The following is a 17,170-nucleotide window of genomic DNA, read 5'->3' as shown; positions in this document are numbered from 1 at the left end:
AGCTCATCTTCTGAAGTTGGGATGTTTTTCCTCCAACAGGTTCCAGAGGAATCACCTCAAACCAGATGTTGGACTGGATTTTATTTCAATGTCATTTGTGAATGTTAACGTCTCATTTTCAACAATGGAGCTATAAAGGTTGAAAAAGGTTATTGTTTTGGAGAAAATGTCATCAACATCAATATTTCCACTAAATAAGAGGCAAAAAAATTGTTTGATAAAGAAAAAGCCTCTCAGACTCTGAGCCCGACAGCACCAAACTTTTTTTTATATTAGACAATTAATTTAATTTCACATAATTATCGCGGTAGAAGTCATTTGTTTGTTAAATACTTAATGAAACATATTTACCGTGTTTGATGTTTGTTGTGATTGACGTATAGTCACAAAGAACGAGGTAATTAGTCCAAGTTTGTCGTTTATTGAAAGTTCAGAAACTACAGCGGCTGTAAAGCGCCATATCAAAGGTAAACAACCTGAACAGGTGATCAACTCTAAACCACTTTTACTCTCTCTGTCATTTAAGCACACCCGTTGCCATGGCAACCTCCTTCGCTCCCCAAGCCGACCAGAGATTGGGGAGCGAATCTCTGGTCGTTATGAACGTTTTAAGCCAATCAGAGGAGGACGTGTTTCTCTCAGCCTCCTGGCTGCGTTCAGTTTGTCAACTAATGCCGAGATCAACTCAAAACCTTCCGCGATCGTCGTGTTGCACCGCTGCTCTAGCAAAGCACGAACAGTTCAGAAACAATATGAAATGGGAAAAAAAACGTATTCATTAACTGATTAAGTCGTGTTTTAGATTGTTCTTGAAAAACTAATCAGTCACGGCTGATTAGTGGGTGAACTCACGGCTGCACAATGAACCCGTTAATTCTTTACAGCAGACAGCCGCTCCTCTCTTGCAGGTACGGCGTACCCCCACTAAATCTTTTAGGGGTACGCAGTACCCTGCCTTACCCCCTTACCCCCAGCAGGATAACAACCCTAAACATTCACAAAATGGAAAGGTTTAGATAAGTGTATTTATGTGTTGGAATGGACTAGTCAAAGTCTGGACCTAAATCCAGTTGGCAAGACTTGGAAATGTATCTTCACAAATGGCTACCACGGTATCCGACTGTGCCTGACTTGTTTTACACAGTAAAAAACATTTGTAATTCTTCTGTGCAATACATAATGGTCTAATCTCTCTTCCTGTCCCTCAGACTGATGAGCAACGCATTCGAGGAGCTGCTGGCGTTCCAGCGGGCCCTGAAGGACCTGGTGGCCTCGGTGGACGGGACCTACTCCAAGCAGCACGAGGAGTTCTTCATTGGCCTGGAGGGGAGCTTCGGCTCCAAGCACGTCTCCCCACGAACCCTGACCTCCCGCCTGCTGGGCAGCATGGTGTGTGTGGAGGGCATCATCACCAAGTGTGAGTTTCAGGGCAACACTGATAGTATGTTTTGGATGACGGAATGACATTGCAGCATCATTTAAAGCTCACAAAAGTTCTAAATAATACTGCCCCTTAAAGGGCATTTGCTAAAATCTTAAGATTAAGTAAATGGCAAAATTATTTCCCTTTTGCATTAGCGCCACCTAGTTTCCATCTGTGGAAGTTCCTGCAGATTTCTATGTGTATTCATTCTTTGCGTGAACATTCCAGGTTCCCTGGTTCGTCCCAAAGTGGTGCGCAGCGTCCACTACTGTCCCGCCACCAAGAAGACGATGGAGAGGAAGTACACAGACATGACCTCGTTGGACGCCTTCCCCTCCAGCGCCATTTACCCCACTAAGGTACGCACTCGAAGGAGGTCCCTTCTGAAGCGTTGTGGTGAAAACCCGCCGAATATTCATCGTGAATTTTCTGACAGGATGAGGAGAACAACCCTCTAGAGACGGAATTCGGCCTGTCCACCTACAAGGACCACCAGACCATCACAGTGCAGGAGATGCCAGAGAAGGCGCCGGCAGGCCAGCTGCCTCGCTCCGTGGACATCATCCTGGACAACGACCTGGTGGACGTGGTCAAACCGGGAGACCGGGTGCAGGTGATCGGAACATACCGCTGCCTGCCGGGGAAGAAGGGAGGATTCACCTCCGGCACGTTCAGGTGGGACTGGTGCAAGAAATACTGGGCTGGATGTTGACGCGGTTATATTATTAGATTGATTTATTCAGGGTCTCCGCAGGTTGCAGCAAGTTTTGAATATGACTGGCACAAGTTGGTGGACAAGTTTGAATTGCCCACCAGAGGGCGCCAAATAAGCACAGTATTTAAACAGCAGGTCTTTGAGTGCAACACTGAGGTTGAGGCATCAAGTGATGCTCTGGGGGATAGGGTTTTTCTTTTTTTCCTCAAATTTTTCATTTATCATACACTGAAAGTGTCAAAATAGACCAGCTCATACAAACACACTGTGCAGGCCGAATACACCATCACCTTCCTAAAATAATGGTCATTTTTAATTTTATTTTATATTGCAGCAGGTATGAAAAATGGAAAAAAAATAATTTCAGGGATTTTTAAAAAAATCATTACCATGCAAAATCACCTTGCTCTGAAACAAGGTGGTGGCAGTGTTATGCTAAGGGAATGTTTTTCCTGGATGACGCAAAAGATCGTGCTACTAAATATGTCAGGAGAGCTGAAAAACGGTGGTGGCAGCACATGCTGTGTGCATGTTGAGGGAAGCAATCCAAATGCGATGCTTTTCTAAAATCGGTACCTGATTCAAAGCTGTTGTATTTGTCCCACCACTGCCCCCTGCAGGACCATCATGATAGCGTGTCACGTGAAGCAGATGAGCAAAGAGGTGTCTCAGTCGTTTTCTGCTGATGACGTGGCCAAGATCAGGAACTTCAGCCGGACCCGCTCTGTGGTAAGTCCGAAACCCGGCGGGCGTTGAAGGGGAAACGTATGTGAGGGCGCTGAGTCGGCTCCTCCTCTTTCAGAACGTGTTCGACCAGCTGGCCCGCTCGCTGGCGCCTAGCATCCACGGCCATGACTACATCAAGAAGGCCATCCTCTGCATGCTGCTGGGTGGCGTGGAGAAGGTTCTGGAGAACGGCACGCGTATCCGAGGAGACATCAACGTCCTGCTCATCGGTACCTCAGCTGCATTCACCACGAGTCTGTTCAGATGGAGGCTGTGCAGTTTCCAGCTCAGAATAGCACCCAGTTTTCCAGAATTTTGCAAAATTACCTTTTTTTTTTTCTTTTTTTTTTTAAGCCACTGTGGATGTTTGACTGCCAAGTGTTTGCAAGAATACAAGTTCTCATCTCTGTGTTCCAGATTGCTGACTTTTGATTCAGCAGAATGAGCTCATTCACTGTGGACTAGATTAGTAACTTCAACCAAAAGTCATTAATGAGTTTAGGAAGAATAAACATGAGCTTGTGATATGGAATGTCTCAATATCAGGGTTTTCTATGTATGGAATTGGATTTTTATTGTTTCAAAGTTAAGATAAGTTTGAGATGCCACTATTTAAGTCAATGATCATTGGGGTTTTTCAGTTACTAACAGCTAAAACCATTCAGAAATACGTTTTTTTTTCTTTTTTTGTTGAGCGAATCTATATTTGATCCAGATTTTTAACATTGTCGACTTGAACTGTAGTGGTGAAATATGTGGTGTTTTTTTTTATTTTTTCTTCTTTACTACCCTGCTGAATCAGAGAGAGCTTCAACTCTGTTGAATGATTTGTGTGGCAGAATCATATGATGAAACCCAACTAGGTGGATGAGATGCCTTAAAACTGACAGGAAAAAAGATGTATATTATTTTTTAATTTTGAAATTGATATTTGTTTTAGAAAATCAACCTCAACCAAAAAACCAAAAAAAATTCCACTCTAGGAAGTTTGAATTAAAGTACTTGTTCATTTTTGGAAAATACTTCTTCATCACGTTTGCTCTCCTTCAGGTGACCCATCGGTGGCCAAATCCCAGCTGCTACGCTACGTCCTCCACACGGCGCCCAGAGCCATCCCCACCACCGGCCGAGGCTCCTCCGGCGTGGGTCTGACCGCTGCCGTCACCACCGATCAGGAGACCGGTACTTTCCTCTCGCTTTCCCTCCCACCACCCACACAAACTGGTTCTTCTGCTTTTGAATCTGGCAACCTATCGATTCTTTCCCTCCGTCAGGAGAGCGGCGCTTGGAGGCGGGCGCCATGGTGCTGGCTGACCGCGGCGTGGTGTGCATCGACGAGTTCGACAAGATGTCTGACATGGACCGCACGGCCATCCATGAGGTGATGGAGCAGGGCCGGGTTACCATTGCCAAGGCTGGCATCCACGCCCGGCTCAACGCCCGCTGCTCTGTGCTGGCAGCAGCCAACCCGGTCTACGGCAGGGTGAGTTAAAAACCGCACCGCTGCGTCCTGCGGTGAAGCGCTGTCGCTCACCTTCCTCCGTCTCCTCCACAGTACGACCAGTACAAAACCCCCATGGAGAACATCGGCCTGCAGGACTCGCTGCTGTCGCGTTTCGACCTGCTCTTCATCATGTTGGACCAGATGGACCCCGAGCAGGACCGCGAGATCTCGGACCACGTGCTGAGGATGCACCGTTACCGCGACCCCCGCGAGCAGGAGGGAGCAGGTACCGAACATCACCGGCTGTAAGACCGCTGCTCCCCGTCGGGACCCCACATTCTGACGCCATTTTGTTCTGGTCTTGCGTCCAGCCATGACACTGGGCGGGTCGGTGGACGTGCTGGCTACGGATGACCCGGACGCCATGACGGAGGAGCACGAGGAGCTGCAGATTTACGAGAAACACAACAACCTGCTGCACGGAAGCAAGAAGAAGAAGTAAGGCTTTAAGGCTTTTTGAGATCATTATGCCTGGAATTTAAGACCTGTATTACAACAGAAATGTACAAAAGAAAATTGCATATTTTCATCCTTCTAAAAATAATGCTTAAAACATATTTTGGAAAGAAAGAGGTGGGTTTCTTTTTGCAAAAATTGACTTGCACCATAATTTTAGGAGGGTGACAATATTTTCGGTACAAAAGGGCACACAACAGATGTGACTCAGTGGTAAATATGAACATTGTCCAGTCATTTGGCAATACATTTTCACATTCCCTTGATGTACATAAGTATTGATAGATGCTAGTTAGCGGTAGCCTTAACTGCCTCGAGTCCCAATGGAATGAAAATGTCTGTGTCAACTCAAACACAAAACAAACTACATAGAAAATACAAAATGAAATGGAACCTGTGATTCACGTATTTTTAAGACATTTTAAGGCCTTTATTTTATTTGCATGAATTTAAGTCTTTTTAAGGACATCCTGAGTAATGTTTTAGGAAGTGTCTGAAGTGCAAAAGATGTGCAAACAATAAGATGTTCGCTTTATTCCAGGGATAAGATTTTGAGTAAGGAGTTCATGAGGAAGTACATCCATATCGCTAAGATTATCACACCTGTGCTGACCGAGGAAGCAGCCAATCACATCGCAGAGGAGTATTCCAGGCTGAGGAGTCAGGAGCAGCTAGCAGCCGATATTGCCAGGGTGAGCGCTGCACATCAACCTTCAAACTAAATTGATTTTATTCTTCAACTAAATTTTCACTTTTAAAATTTTTTTAATTGGAGAAAATCTGTATTATTTTTTCTTCCCCATCAATGTACAGTTTGGATTTCCGTAGTTCAGATAGATGTCAGCCCACACATGGAGTATCATCTATTTTGAAAGGGGTGTTTTGCAAATTTTTCTATTTGGACTTTAAATTCAAATCAACAGACAGAAGGGATGATTGAAATTAAAGTCAGTTTTTCTACTCTTTTCCTGTCATTCCTATTTTACTTTTAAGAAAATGTGTGAAAAATCAAATTTAACATTTAAAGGAATCCATTTTATTTTTAGCAAATGGCACCTAAATCCTACTGTAAAAGTTATTCTTAAAAAAAAAAAAAAAAACACCCCATAACTCTTGACTCCTCGTCTTTCCCTGGCCAGACCTCTCCTGTGACGGCCCGTACTCTAGAGACCCTGATCCGCCTCTCCACGGCGCACGCCAAGGCCCGCATGAGCAAGGCGGTGGAGCTGGAGGACACGGAGGTTGCCGTGGAGCTGGTCCAGTTCGCCTACTTTAAGAAGGTTTGTCGTCCATTAAGCACTCAAACGGAAATGGACCAAGAGCTCCCAAAAAAGCTTGGCTGCATTGTTGTTGTGCCCTTTGTCATTTAGGTTCTGGAAAAAGAAAAGAAGCGCATGAGGCAGGACCGCGACTCTGACTCAGAAGATGACGACGAAGAAGCGCCTCCCAGTCAACGCTCGCAAAGAACTCGGAAGAGGTACCAACACACACATCCTTGTACTTTTATACAAACTCAGAACTTTGTATTGACTTTCATTCATTTTAACCTTGGATGAAACTTAATTCACATCATACCTATGAATCTAGCTAGTAGAGTTAATTAGAACAGCAAACAACTGAGGACAGGGGAAAGGTTCTCATTTTCCACAAATAATCTCAATTTGTTTGTAAATATTGTGAAAACGGTCCCTCTATCTGTCTTATATGCAAATACACACACAACATGCCAAAGTGTCCTCATAATTACAACTGTCCCCACAATGTTGGTTGTTCATCAACAGGAAGACCTCGTGATGATGGCAAAACAAACGCACACACTTACTCATATTTTGACTTTGTGTCGACTTTCATTCATTTTAGTAACTAAATTTATGCCTAACCATTACCAACATATTTCTAACCTTAATCAAAACCTGATTCACACCATACCTGTAAACCTAACCCTATGAACATTATAACCAGAATTTGGCCCCTCTAAGGTCCAACGATCTTCAGAAGGTTTGGTGAATATGCCAGAAAAGGTCCTCAATGCTTGAAGTATTAAGCTTTCATACTTTTTATTTTTCTTAATATTTGCAACCACAAATATTAATGTTTTTATTGAGATTTTATGGACACTTTATGGCAAGAGGAGAAATTGGGTGTTGCTTTTAATATTTTTTTGTAGTTAACAAACTGAATACAGTTCCCTTTACTCTGGTTCCCTAAAACAAAATTCAGTCAATTCTCTGGCATTTAAGATACAGTAGTTTGATTGGACTAAATGCCAGAATGTTCAACGGGTCGGGGTGCTTGTTTTTGCTCAGATGACTGACATTTCTTCCTTGTGTCATGCAGGGGGCGCCAAGGCTCTCAGAGTAGCGAGCCCTACAGCCCGTATGACTTCAGTGAAGAACAGGATGTCCCTGAGAGTAAGCGGCTGTCTCATCGTCCCACATTACTTTCTAAATGACTGAACTGAAAACCTAATTTTTCAGAGAATGAGCCAGCTTTCTCACAGGCTGGCTCCTCTCTAACCTTATTCTGCATCAAATGTGGAGGAAATACTTCCTGCTGTGCTCTGAATTCTCTAATCACAAGATTTTCAGTCTGAAGTCTCACTCTGAGCTTTATTTTATAGTTCAAGCTGGCACCCCAAAACCGGCCAAACCCCAGCAGCAGGAGGAGGAACCCATGGAGGCTACGTCACAAGCTGAAGGTGCCGAACTCTCAGCCGAGAGGTACGCCACTGATGTTTCTATAACTCCTTCATGTTAAGTTTGCGCTAATGATGTATCTGTGCAACCCAATCACGGTTTCTCCTGATCTCTTCTTCCAGGCTGAAGACGTTCAAGTCATCCCTGTTCGCCGTTTTCCAGTCGGCTCACGCGCAGTCGGTGAAAATGACAAAGCTCATGGATGAGATCAACAAAGAGCGGGAGAGCCGCTTCACGGAGCACGAGGTCCGTGCCGCTCTGGCCCGCATGCAGGACGACAACCAGGTCATGGTGGCCGATGACATCATCTTCCTCATCTGAGGAAGGATGAGTGTTCCCCAAAAGCAAATTAAATATGGACATAAACATACTGGGTTGTTTCTGTTCATGTCTTGGAAGATTTTTTGTTGCATCTTTGTGGTGTACCAACCCAGTCACCATTGGATAGATCACCGCTGTGTTCTGACTCAGTATTCAGTGAAACAGACATGATGTGGAGTCCAGTTTTGTTCAAAATCTGTAAATAGTTCTGTTTTTTTGTTTTTTTTTTTTTTAATAAATGTAGCTGATATAAAAAAATAAAATTAAATGCTTTGGTGTACTATAACTCAGTTTATGTGTGTTCTGTACTAGAACCAAGCTTTATTATTCCACCTAAAATAAGCTTAGTTTCTGCCTTGCGCTGTCAGTGATGGAAATGTCCAGCTCTCTTGCCAGTGAGCCCCAGCTTGAAATCCAAATTTTGATCTCCATTTTGTCTTGAAATACTTTAATACATTTGGTAAAGTGCTGTAACCTCTACCCTACTTTGTGTTTATCTCATAAATCTCAAATACATTGAAGTCTGTATGTGACATATGTCAGATCAGATGTAAAATTAAAATTTTGGATTAAAAGATTAGTAAATGTGTTTTGCATTCACTAAATGAGTCAGCGGTGGTTGGTCCTTAGGTGGCGCTACAAGACGAGATGAGGAGGTTGGAAAAAAATCAAAACACAAATAATTAAAATTCCTCATTCAACAGTGAATTTTTCCTAACAGACTCTTATTTGTCTTATGTGGAGCTACTGATTGCACTCCTGGTTGTTACGGGGAAAACCAACATTTGGCCAATCAGCATTGCTGAATTTAATGGGGCGCTGGAAATGTCTCCCCTGCTATTAGCCTGTTTTTTTTTGTTTGTTTTTCTTTTAAACTGCCCCTTTAACTAAATGCACGCTTTGTATAGAGGACCTGGGCTCCCGGCTGTTGAGAAACTGTTGCTTCCTGGAGGTTTAGACAGTGTTGAGGCTTTAAACCATTGGTCCCCAAACTATGGCCCGCGGGCCGAATCCGGCCCGCCTCCACATTTGGTCCGGCCCCCTGAACAATACCAGAGAACATTTAGATTTTTTTTTCATGTACCGTATTTTCCAGACTATAAGCCACTACTTTTTTCCTAAGCTTTGAACCATGCGGCTTATATGTGGATTTTTCTTCAACCACCAGGAGGCTCTTTAGCAGGAAGTGAATCACTGGAAGTCAAAATTGGAAATAAAAGAAGAAAGCGCCCATTAAAACGGAATTAGGTTTTAATAGGGAATTGAAATTTGAGAATGTTGTTGATCAGTTAAATAGCATTGAGGGGAAATGCTATTTAACAGTTTTTAAAATAATACTGGGATCATTATGAGAATTTGAGGCATAGATATTAGGATCCAATAGATGGCAGTAGTGCAACAATAATGGTTGAAATGTAAAGAAGAAGAAGGAGGAAGCACCCATTTTTATTTAGCACATGCTAGGACACGAAGGATCAACACTTTTACTGTTACAGTTACTGTTTGGAAACTACTGTAATCAGTTAAGTTAAATCTAAACTTGGCAACTTTTCTTTTTCAACCGTAATAAATGTGATATTCAATTGACATGTTATGACTCAAATGTTTTGTGTCCGCCCCCCTCTGCTGCTGCTGCATTACTGTGGAAAACCTGGAGTGGCAGAGATATCTGCGGCTTATAGTCCGGAAAATACGGTATTTATTTAATAAATAGTGTTATTTCCTGGATTTTTTCTKTCAAGAACCCAGAGTATGTTATTTGATTGTGCTTTCTGGAAAATGATAAATTTTTACATTTAGACATTCCTGCAATCTTCACACTTTTTCTGTTACAAACTGACTCCGGCCCCCACCAGAGAAGGGAAAAGTTATGTGGCCCTCAGGAAAAAGTTTGGGGACCCCTGCTTTAAACCTTACACTTATGTCTGTAATGCTCCAGTTTGACGCTAAATAGCTTACTGGAAATAGCTTCCGATGTAAACAATCGTTAACTACAAAGGGAGAAGTGCAAAGAGGGGGCCATTCGATATTTGTAAGCCTAGACAGCAAAGACTGGATGATTTCGTTTAAAATGCTCTACTGCCATTGTTGAAACAGCCAGACTACAAGTCTAAAACAGAAAATCGAAGTAATTTTTCGCTTCTTGTCTTTCTGTTCGCTGATTGGCCAGGTCTAAAATTGACCGGAGACAATCCTTGTCGTGGGGAGAGAACCCAGACTGTGGTGAAGGGAAATTCTTTTCGAGTGGAATTAGACAGGAAGGAAATGGCCAGGATATAAAATTCTTTGAAACTTTGGATTGCTGTGGTGAAAAAGCTGACAAAGGAAAGCTTAGATGAAATTCTCCAGTTGAATGACAATGCAGAGTATTTCACAGATGGCCGGTAAGCTACAGCTTCTCCTGCATGCTGCTTATTGTGTTATTTTAGCAATCATACTGCTCTGCTTTTTTAAAGTTGTTTACTTGTTCTGTTCAAAAACTGCTGTAGATGGGTTTTGTTGCTCTTATTAGCATAATGCTAATGTTGCTCTGGACAACATTAGCATTATGCTAATGCTAATCTTTTTTTTTTTTACAAAAAAAAAAGATTTTTTTTTTTTTTGTAAATTAATAATGATGATACTCCCGTTGTATTTTTGGTTATGTTCTAATGTTAATGTTTGGCCGATATGATGTTTGGTCATGTGGTCTTTGTGATGGCCATCTTCAATCAGTCTTTTTCAGATTACAAGTATTCAGATACCTGGATGGTATGAGTTATGATGGTTCATTTTCCTTTGGGATAAAAAAGCAATTTTGAATTTAATTGTATTCGGTCTGAAAACTTGTTAGATTTAATCATTACCATGTTTTCACAAAAAAAAAGCCCAACTTCACCAACTTTGTTAAATTTTGAATTGTACTAATTAATTTTTAAATGTTTGACATAACTCCTCAGGTGTTTAGTAACCTTGTAATTTCTCTCAGATTTCTGGTTTTCAGGTTTAAACTGGTTCAAAACCTGTAATCTCAAAAAGTATGTTCAAGTTTTTGAACATATGTTCAAAAACTTTTGTATTTGAACATACCTTAAAAAGTGTGATTTATGTCACTAAACTGCATATAGAGACTTTATGTAATCATATTTTTGAATTCACTTTTATCCATTCAGGTTCTCCTGGAAAAAGGTGGTGGAGAAAATGGTGAAAATCTTATATTTTTTTAACATTAATTGGAATTTATTGTAATGATAAATGAAAAATGCTATAGAAAATTTTTCACAATTGACTTTGAATCAAATTTCCTTGTGGATTTGGTGATCGAAAAAGATGGCCAATAGTTCAGGGAAACTCTGCCGTTTCCTGGAACAAGCATCGCACGGTTGAACGTCTTCCTGCCTTAAGAAGCCTGTTTACAAGAAGTGATTGAAACCCCCATCAGATCCAGGTCTCACTCTGCGTGGGAGGACGATCCTTTAACAACGTAGGCTTCCGCACATGTTGCAAAGCGGGTTTGTGGATTTCTTTTATGCTCTTATTTGGATTTATTAAGTAGGCTGCTATGAATCTTATCTGGTGAACTTTGGTCAGATTGACATCTTTGGTTGAAGTGGTTCACAGCAATCACTGCAAACATGTCTGAGTTGTACGCCGAGACTTTCAGTGTGCTCTCATGACTTTGATCAAGCTGAAGATGTGACGAATAATCGCTTCTGCTTAAAATGATCTCTGTGCTTTTAGTAAATATGAAACAGGCCTCGAGCTCGACACCCACATTTGACACAAATCAGTGTAAAAACAAATGAAATAAAATCGAAGCTGGATTTGCCCTGCCCTCATAGAAATGCCGATTTTGTATCCGAGAAGCATGACCTATTGCAATACTAGAGGACTACGCATCATGTTTATTTGCAAAAACATCAGTATGTGTCTTTTGTCCTCCTGTCGGGGTGAAGCCCCCACTTTGAAAATCACTGTGGTAACTGCAACAGAAACACAACGGAACAATTGATTTGTTAAACTCAGTTTGTGATGGGTGTGCTGTGGTGGCGCAGGGGTTCAGCACAACCCACATATGGAGGCCTCAGTCCTCGATGCAGCTGTTGCAGGTTTGGTTCCCAGCCTTGATGACCTTTGCTGCATGTCTTCCCCCTTCTCTCATTACCCACTTTGCTGTCAATTAACTATCAAATAAAGGCCACTAGAGCCAAAAAACAAACAAAACAAACAAAAGAAATCTCAGTTTGTGATCAAATATTTCTAATTGCTTGAAGCTGTGTTTTTGCCTACTGGCTTCTGTTACAGGAATGTCTTCTATTTGCATGCAATCTTACATTTGGACGGCGGCCTACATTTTTGTAGTCGCCAGGGTTTGCATTGAGGCCTCTGTCTCGTTTGATCATGGTGGGGGCCTCTAACGCCTCTGTTTTTGTGGAGCCCCGTTTGCCTCCGTTGTTTTGTTGGAGTCGTCAGTTTGCATGGACACAATTGCTCTTTTCGTGAGGAACCTTTATTCACACTGCAGCCTGACATGACTCAATTCCGATTTTTTGGCAATTCCAATTTTTTTGGCGGGGCCGTTCACACTGCCAGTAAATGTGACCTGTATGCGTTCTGCAGCGGGAACCGGCAAACTACCTGAAAGTGTCCCGCATGCGCAGTAGAGGGCGCAATAGTGTCAGCATTCCAAGTGTTCTGACAACCGCCATAAAAAGAAGTGCTCAGTGTTTGCGGAAGTAACCATGGAGGCTAACGGTAGAGCTTAGTTTACATATTTGAAGTTGTTGTCCGGCCGGAGCAACATATTAACAACTTTCTCCTCATATAGTCTGTCATGGTTGTTGTTTTTCTTCCCGGTTGTGCTGTTCACACTGCCATGAAAAGACCGGACACAGGTTGCATTACGTAAAAAAAAAAAAGTCGGAATTGGGTCACTTCAGGCTGCAGTGTTGCTCATTTTTAATTTGTGCTCTGAGTTCTGCAACTTGATCCTTCAGAGTTTGATTGTTTCCTCCTGTTGCTCAAGGTTAGTTAGTCTTCAGCAGATTTTTTGCCAGATTCTCAGGGTTTTAAGATTTTTTTTTCCACCTGCCGTTTAAAGCTGCAATTTGTAACTTTAATCAAAAATATTTTTACATGTTTATTAAAATTGACAGTGTGGTATGAGACAGATAATCTGTGACATTTTTTTTAGCTCTTCTGTCTTCTCTCAGTGCTTACTATAAAACAACCAATCAGGGCCAGTAGAATAATCTCGGTGCTGTCAGTCATGCTTCTATGCTCTTCTCTCCTTTGCTCTCTGCTATGCTACAACTTCTTGATAGCATAGCCTGCTGTGAATGCTAAGACTAGTTAGCATAGCCACCGTTGATGGAAAATAAACAGTTTTTCTAGAATGATAAGTTGTTTCTCTGCCATTAGCAGACTGAGCAGTGCATACATGAGCTTTATTGACAGCGCTAAAACCCTCCTGCTAGGTCTGATTGGTTGTTTTTGACTTAAGTGGTACATTTTTGTAGACGGCAATAGAACACTGGAAGGAGGTGGAGGAGATCTATATTTTCACAGACTGTCTGCTTCATATTATAGGCTTTTAAGAAATATGACAAGAATTTCAGATGTAAGGAACTGAAGCTCGTTCAGAAAGCTTTCAATGTCTAACTTTGACTTTCTCTTGTGGTTTTGTGAGTTGGAAGCCACATAGTCGAACAGGGCCTGGAAATGAGCCCGCTCTGTTTGTTGGTATTGGCCTGAGAAACTCAGGCGGTATAAGTGAGGTGCCTGAGAGGAAGTAGAGGCACTGAAGTGTTTCTTTTGTTTTTCTGACCTTAGAGATGACTGACATGCTTGATGGATTACGTTTCAGTTGTAGAGGCCAGGAGTCAGCAGAGGGAGAAGATTCTGGCTGAACTTCTCAAATTCACCAGAAGGAACTGATTTCCCTTAGATTTCTTTACCACATAGTCAACTTGGATGTTAAGGGCAACCAGAGATTAGCTGGACACGTTTCATTTCTGCAAACAACCCGTGTTTGCTCCATGTCCAACTTTATGTACATTTGTCTGATGTCTGGAATCCATAACTCACTTGCTTCACTAAGATTTAAACATGCTGTTTTTAAAAAGTCTGGTTTATTTCTATGATTTATCACAGTGTGTCATCAGCTGAGATCATAGTACGTTTCTAATTTAACATGCTGTGTGCAAAACGACAAAGCAGAACACAGAATAAACTTTATACATTTGGAGATAATTACTTTTTTTGTATTTTACTGATTAGAAGGAACTTGTTGAAAGAAATTGAGAACTTTCAGTAACTCAGCAGTTTTGTGATATTTCTAGATATGTCTCACTTTGCTAATATTTCAGTTATATCATTAAATCCAAAAGTGTATTTGTCAAATTAAATAATTATGAAACATTTTCCTTCATGTTATTCAATACCCACGATGTAGTGCGCAGTGTTCTCATAGAAGCCTACATCTTGCCAACCACTAGGTGGCAGAAGACACACAGTGCAGAGGCGGAGAATCAGTTCCTCTCTCTGAAAGTGTTCCAGGCCAAAAGTCCACAGTCCAAAAAATAAATGATTTGTAATCATTTGTAGTTTAAATAAAACTGGAAATGCATAAATCATTGAAATTAATATAGCTAATTTCAAAGCAATGTAATAATTTATAAAGCACATAAGTTTTCAATTTAAAATAATTCACCATTCATAAGCTTTTATAAGACAAAGTAGATTAAATATCGGTTTGTGTCTTTATTGCTGGTGAGTAACAAAGAGATATTGGATGATTTACATGATCATGATCAGGTCTTATAGTATTAAGGTCTGTTTCTCCGAGAGTTTGGCTCCAGAATAGATTTTAGAGGATGTCTGCCTCTGAAGAATAATGTGTGGTTTATTTCTGCATAAACTGCTGGACTGAAAAATATTCATTGTTCTCCATATTATCAGCTGACATAAGGTCAAAACAAAACAACCACACATGAGACATCAGCATAAGTATGTGGTGGTATATTCTTTGGGTCTGTTATACTATGACTAGTTTGAAGAGCAGCTTTCTGAATTAAAGGCTTTTTATCCATCTGCTTTTGATAAACTTTACAATAGAAACAATAGCTGTCATCGTCTCGCTCATCCTCAAACATGAGCAAGCAGATTATCTTGATGCACAAGACAGTGGCATATAACTAGAAAAAAAAAATCCAGATGGCAGCTAATTTTATTTTTAATTTTAATCAGTCAATCCCTTTTGGTGCTCCATCCGTAGCGAGGCCACTCAGCTTCTCAAATGACAGTTCAAATTTGTCCGGGAGAATGTGATGGAACAGATCTTATTTGGTGATTTCATAGCTAGCTAGCAGACTCAAAGTCTGTTGTGGCCGCATGCACAAAAACAACTAGCTGTGTGGTATTAGTCATATCACAGGCAAGAAAAAACGTATTGAAATCTCTTGCGTCGTCTTTAATTGTTTTTGTACATCATTTGGTGAACATGTCTGCAGATGATATTATGGATGAACTGATGTTCTCAAATTCGCCTTGGTCAGAAGTCAATAGCTCTGCTGCAGAAATTATGTATATTTTCACAAACTCCACCTTTAAACAAAGCTTCTACCTATTAATTCACTCACCATACAAACTGCACTTCTAATGTTGCCTCTGTCGTCAAACTCTGATAACTGTGCATCAAATTTCCGACAAAGCGGGATGTTATCTTTCTCACTGAAAAATATTTTCTTGAACAACGCGTCCACTTTTCTGTTTTCCTCCATTGCGATGGCAGACTCCCTTTTAATTGATTTGATCTAACTCTGAAACTTGGTCAGTCATACTGGCATCAATGAACCTGTGAGACATGCTTTACTAGCTCTTTTATCGCGGAAATAACCTTTATGGATCTTCACTGCTCTTCCTTCACCCCAAGCTCCAATTGTTCCAGTTATTTATTCGAAATTAAGTAGTGAGCTGGAAAAAAGGGTTCTGAGGGCTACATATCACCCACAGAGCGTAGGTAGGTCCTAATGGTGGTAATCATTAAACAGAATGGAAGCTTGTATCAAGTCTTCAAAGACTCTGGACATTGTTGAGTTGTTGTAGTTGACCTGCTTTTACAGTGTCACATGGAGGACCAGAACAATACCTGAAAGGAAGAAGAGTATGGATTATTGAAAATGAGATCTGGATCTCTATGGGGTTTTACCAGGTTACGTAAAGAGGAAAAAATGAGCAGGATGGACCTGGTGGTGGATAAATGGATTGGAGCTTAATCAGCAGTAGTGTGGGGGTTTCTCAAGGAAAGCTGAACCAAAAACCTACCCTCAGATTACCAATCCATCTTGTTCCCACCCTCACCTGTGGTCAAAAGGTTTGGGTCCAGACTGAAGAAGCAAAATCTCAGAAACAAGTAGCAAATTAACTGTATCTTGGAATGCGTTGGAGTGAATGAACTTGAGAAAGCGCTATATAAATACAAGCCATTTACAACATATAGGCTTCACTGTAGACATCAGTACAACGGCTCAGAAAGTAGAACATAATTTCAAACTAACAAACAACTGACCTATTTGCATGATCTCTCTTTTCACCTGTTACTAAAACTAAATACTTCTTACCATTTCCACTCATATATTGTATTAAATCCATTTCAATTTGGACTTGTATTACTTTCCTTCACTGCTCTTCTTTGGGCCAGAGCAGTGAAACCCAACATGCTACCAACAGAAAATGCATATTCGTGGTGACATGAGGTGCCTTGGCAACAGCTGTTCATGCATCTCAAGTTGAAACTGTCTTCCTTGCTTGTTATTCCATTACTTTGTTTTGACGTTATAGTTGTGTGTGGGAGTTTGTTGTTTCAGTAAAAGGGTTGTTTCATGCAAAGAAAGGGCCACGGCACTCTGTGTTTTAATCATCCATGTTTGAATCGCAGTGCAAAAATAGATTTTGACCCCAATTAGATATTTATCTTGCTGTCATTTTATTGTGTCAAATTACTCATTCCTTGTATTGGCATTTTACACCAGCACAGCTCTCGCTTCTCACCATTGCCATCTTTTTGTTTCTTCTTTAGATGTCTGGGACTATTTAATCACTTGCAGCCAGTCATTAAATCTGATGGAAAAGTAAAGGTTTGTAAATGATTTTCAATTTTTGTTCAATTTGGGAAATAGATTTGCTGAAACATGTCCAAAAACCACACCTGGTTGGCTTGGCGGGACAGAGCACTGGGAACGGTTTGCAATGGAGGAGGTGCACTTTGGGAGGAGAACTGAGAAATATGGGACAAAACGAAGAGTTATGAGCTTTTTGCTCCCTTAAAGTTGATTTTGTAAGAATTTTGC

General features: G+C 41.1%; 1 protein-coding gene across 1 annotated transcript in view; it reads left to right on the top strand.

Moving 5' to 3' along the window:
• mcm3 (minichromosome maintenance complex component 3) overlaps positions 1-8,430 on the top strand; it is a 10,230-nt gene extending 1,800 nt beyond the window's left edge. The window contains exons 3-17 of the mRNA XM_008398161.2: positions 1,209-1,417; positions 1,652-1,782; positions 1,860-2,098; positions 2,759-2,867; positions 2,941-3,094; positions 3,915-4,046; positions 4,139-4,347; positions 4,420-4,594; positions 4,680-4,806; positions 5,366-5,516; positions 5,964-6,104; positions 6,195-6,301; positions 7,162-7,235; positions 7,445-7,544; positions 7,643-8,430. Of these exons, the coding sequence (XP_008396383.1) occupies positions 1,209-1,417; positions 1,652-1,782; positions 1,860-2,098; positions 2,759-2,867; positions 2,941-3,094; positions 3,915-4,046; positions 4,139-4,347; positions 4,420-4,594; positions 4,680-4,806; positions 5,366-5,516; positions 5,964-6,104; positions 6,195-6,301; positions 7,162-7,235; positions 7,445-7,544; positions 7,643-7,841 (2,257 nt within the window). The 3' untranslated portion in view covers positions 7,842-8,430. The remainder of the gene's footprint in view (positions 1-1,208; positions 1,418-1,651; positions 1,783-1,859; positions 2,099-2,758; positions 2,868-2,940; positions 3,095-3,914; positions 4,047-4,138; positions 4,348-4,419; positions 4,595-4,679; positions 4,807-5,365; positions 5,517-5,963; positions 6,105-6,194; positions 6,302-7,161; positions 7,236-7,444; positions 7,545-7,642) is intronic.
• The last annotated feature ends 8,740 nt before the right edge of the window (positions 8,431-17,170 follow it).

Source organism: Poecilia reticulata, linkage group LG21, assembly GCF_000633615.1.
Source record: "Poecilia reticulata strain Guanapo linkage group LG21, Guppy_female_1.0+MT, whole genome shotgun sequence".
Lineage (NCBI taxonomy): Eukaryota > Metazoa > Chordata > Actinopteri > Cyprinodontiformes > Poeciliidae > Poecilia > Poecilia reticulata.
The sequence above is the reverse complement of the archived record's forward strand: the minus strand, read 5'-3'. Positions and strand labels throughout refer to the sequence as shown.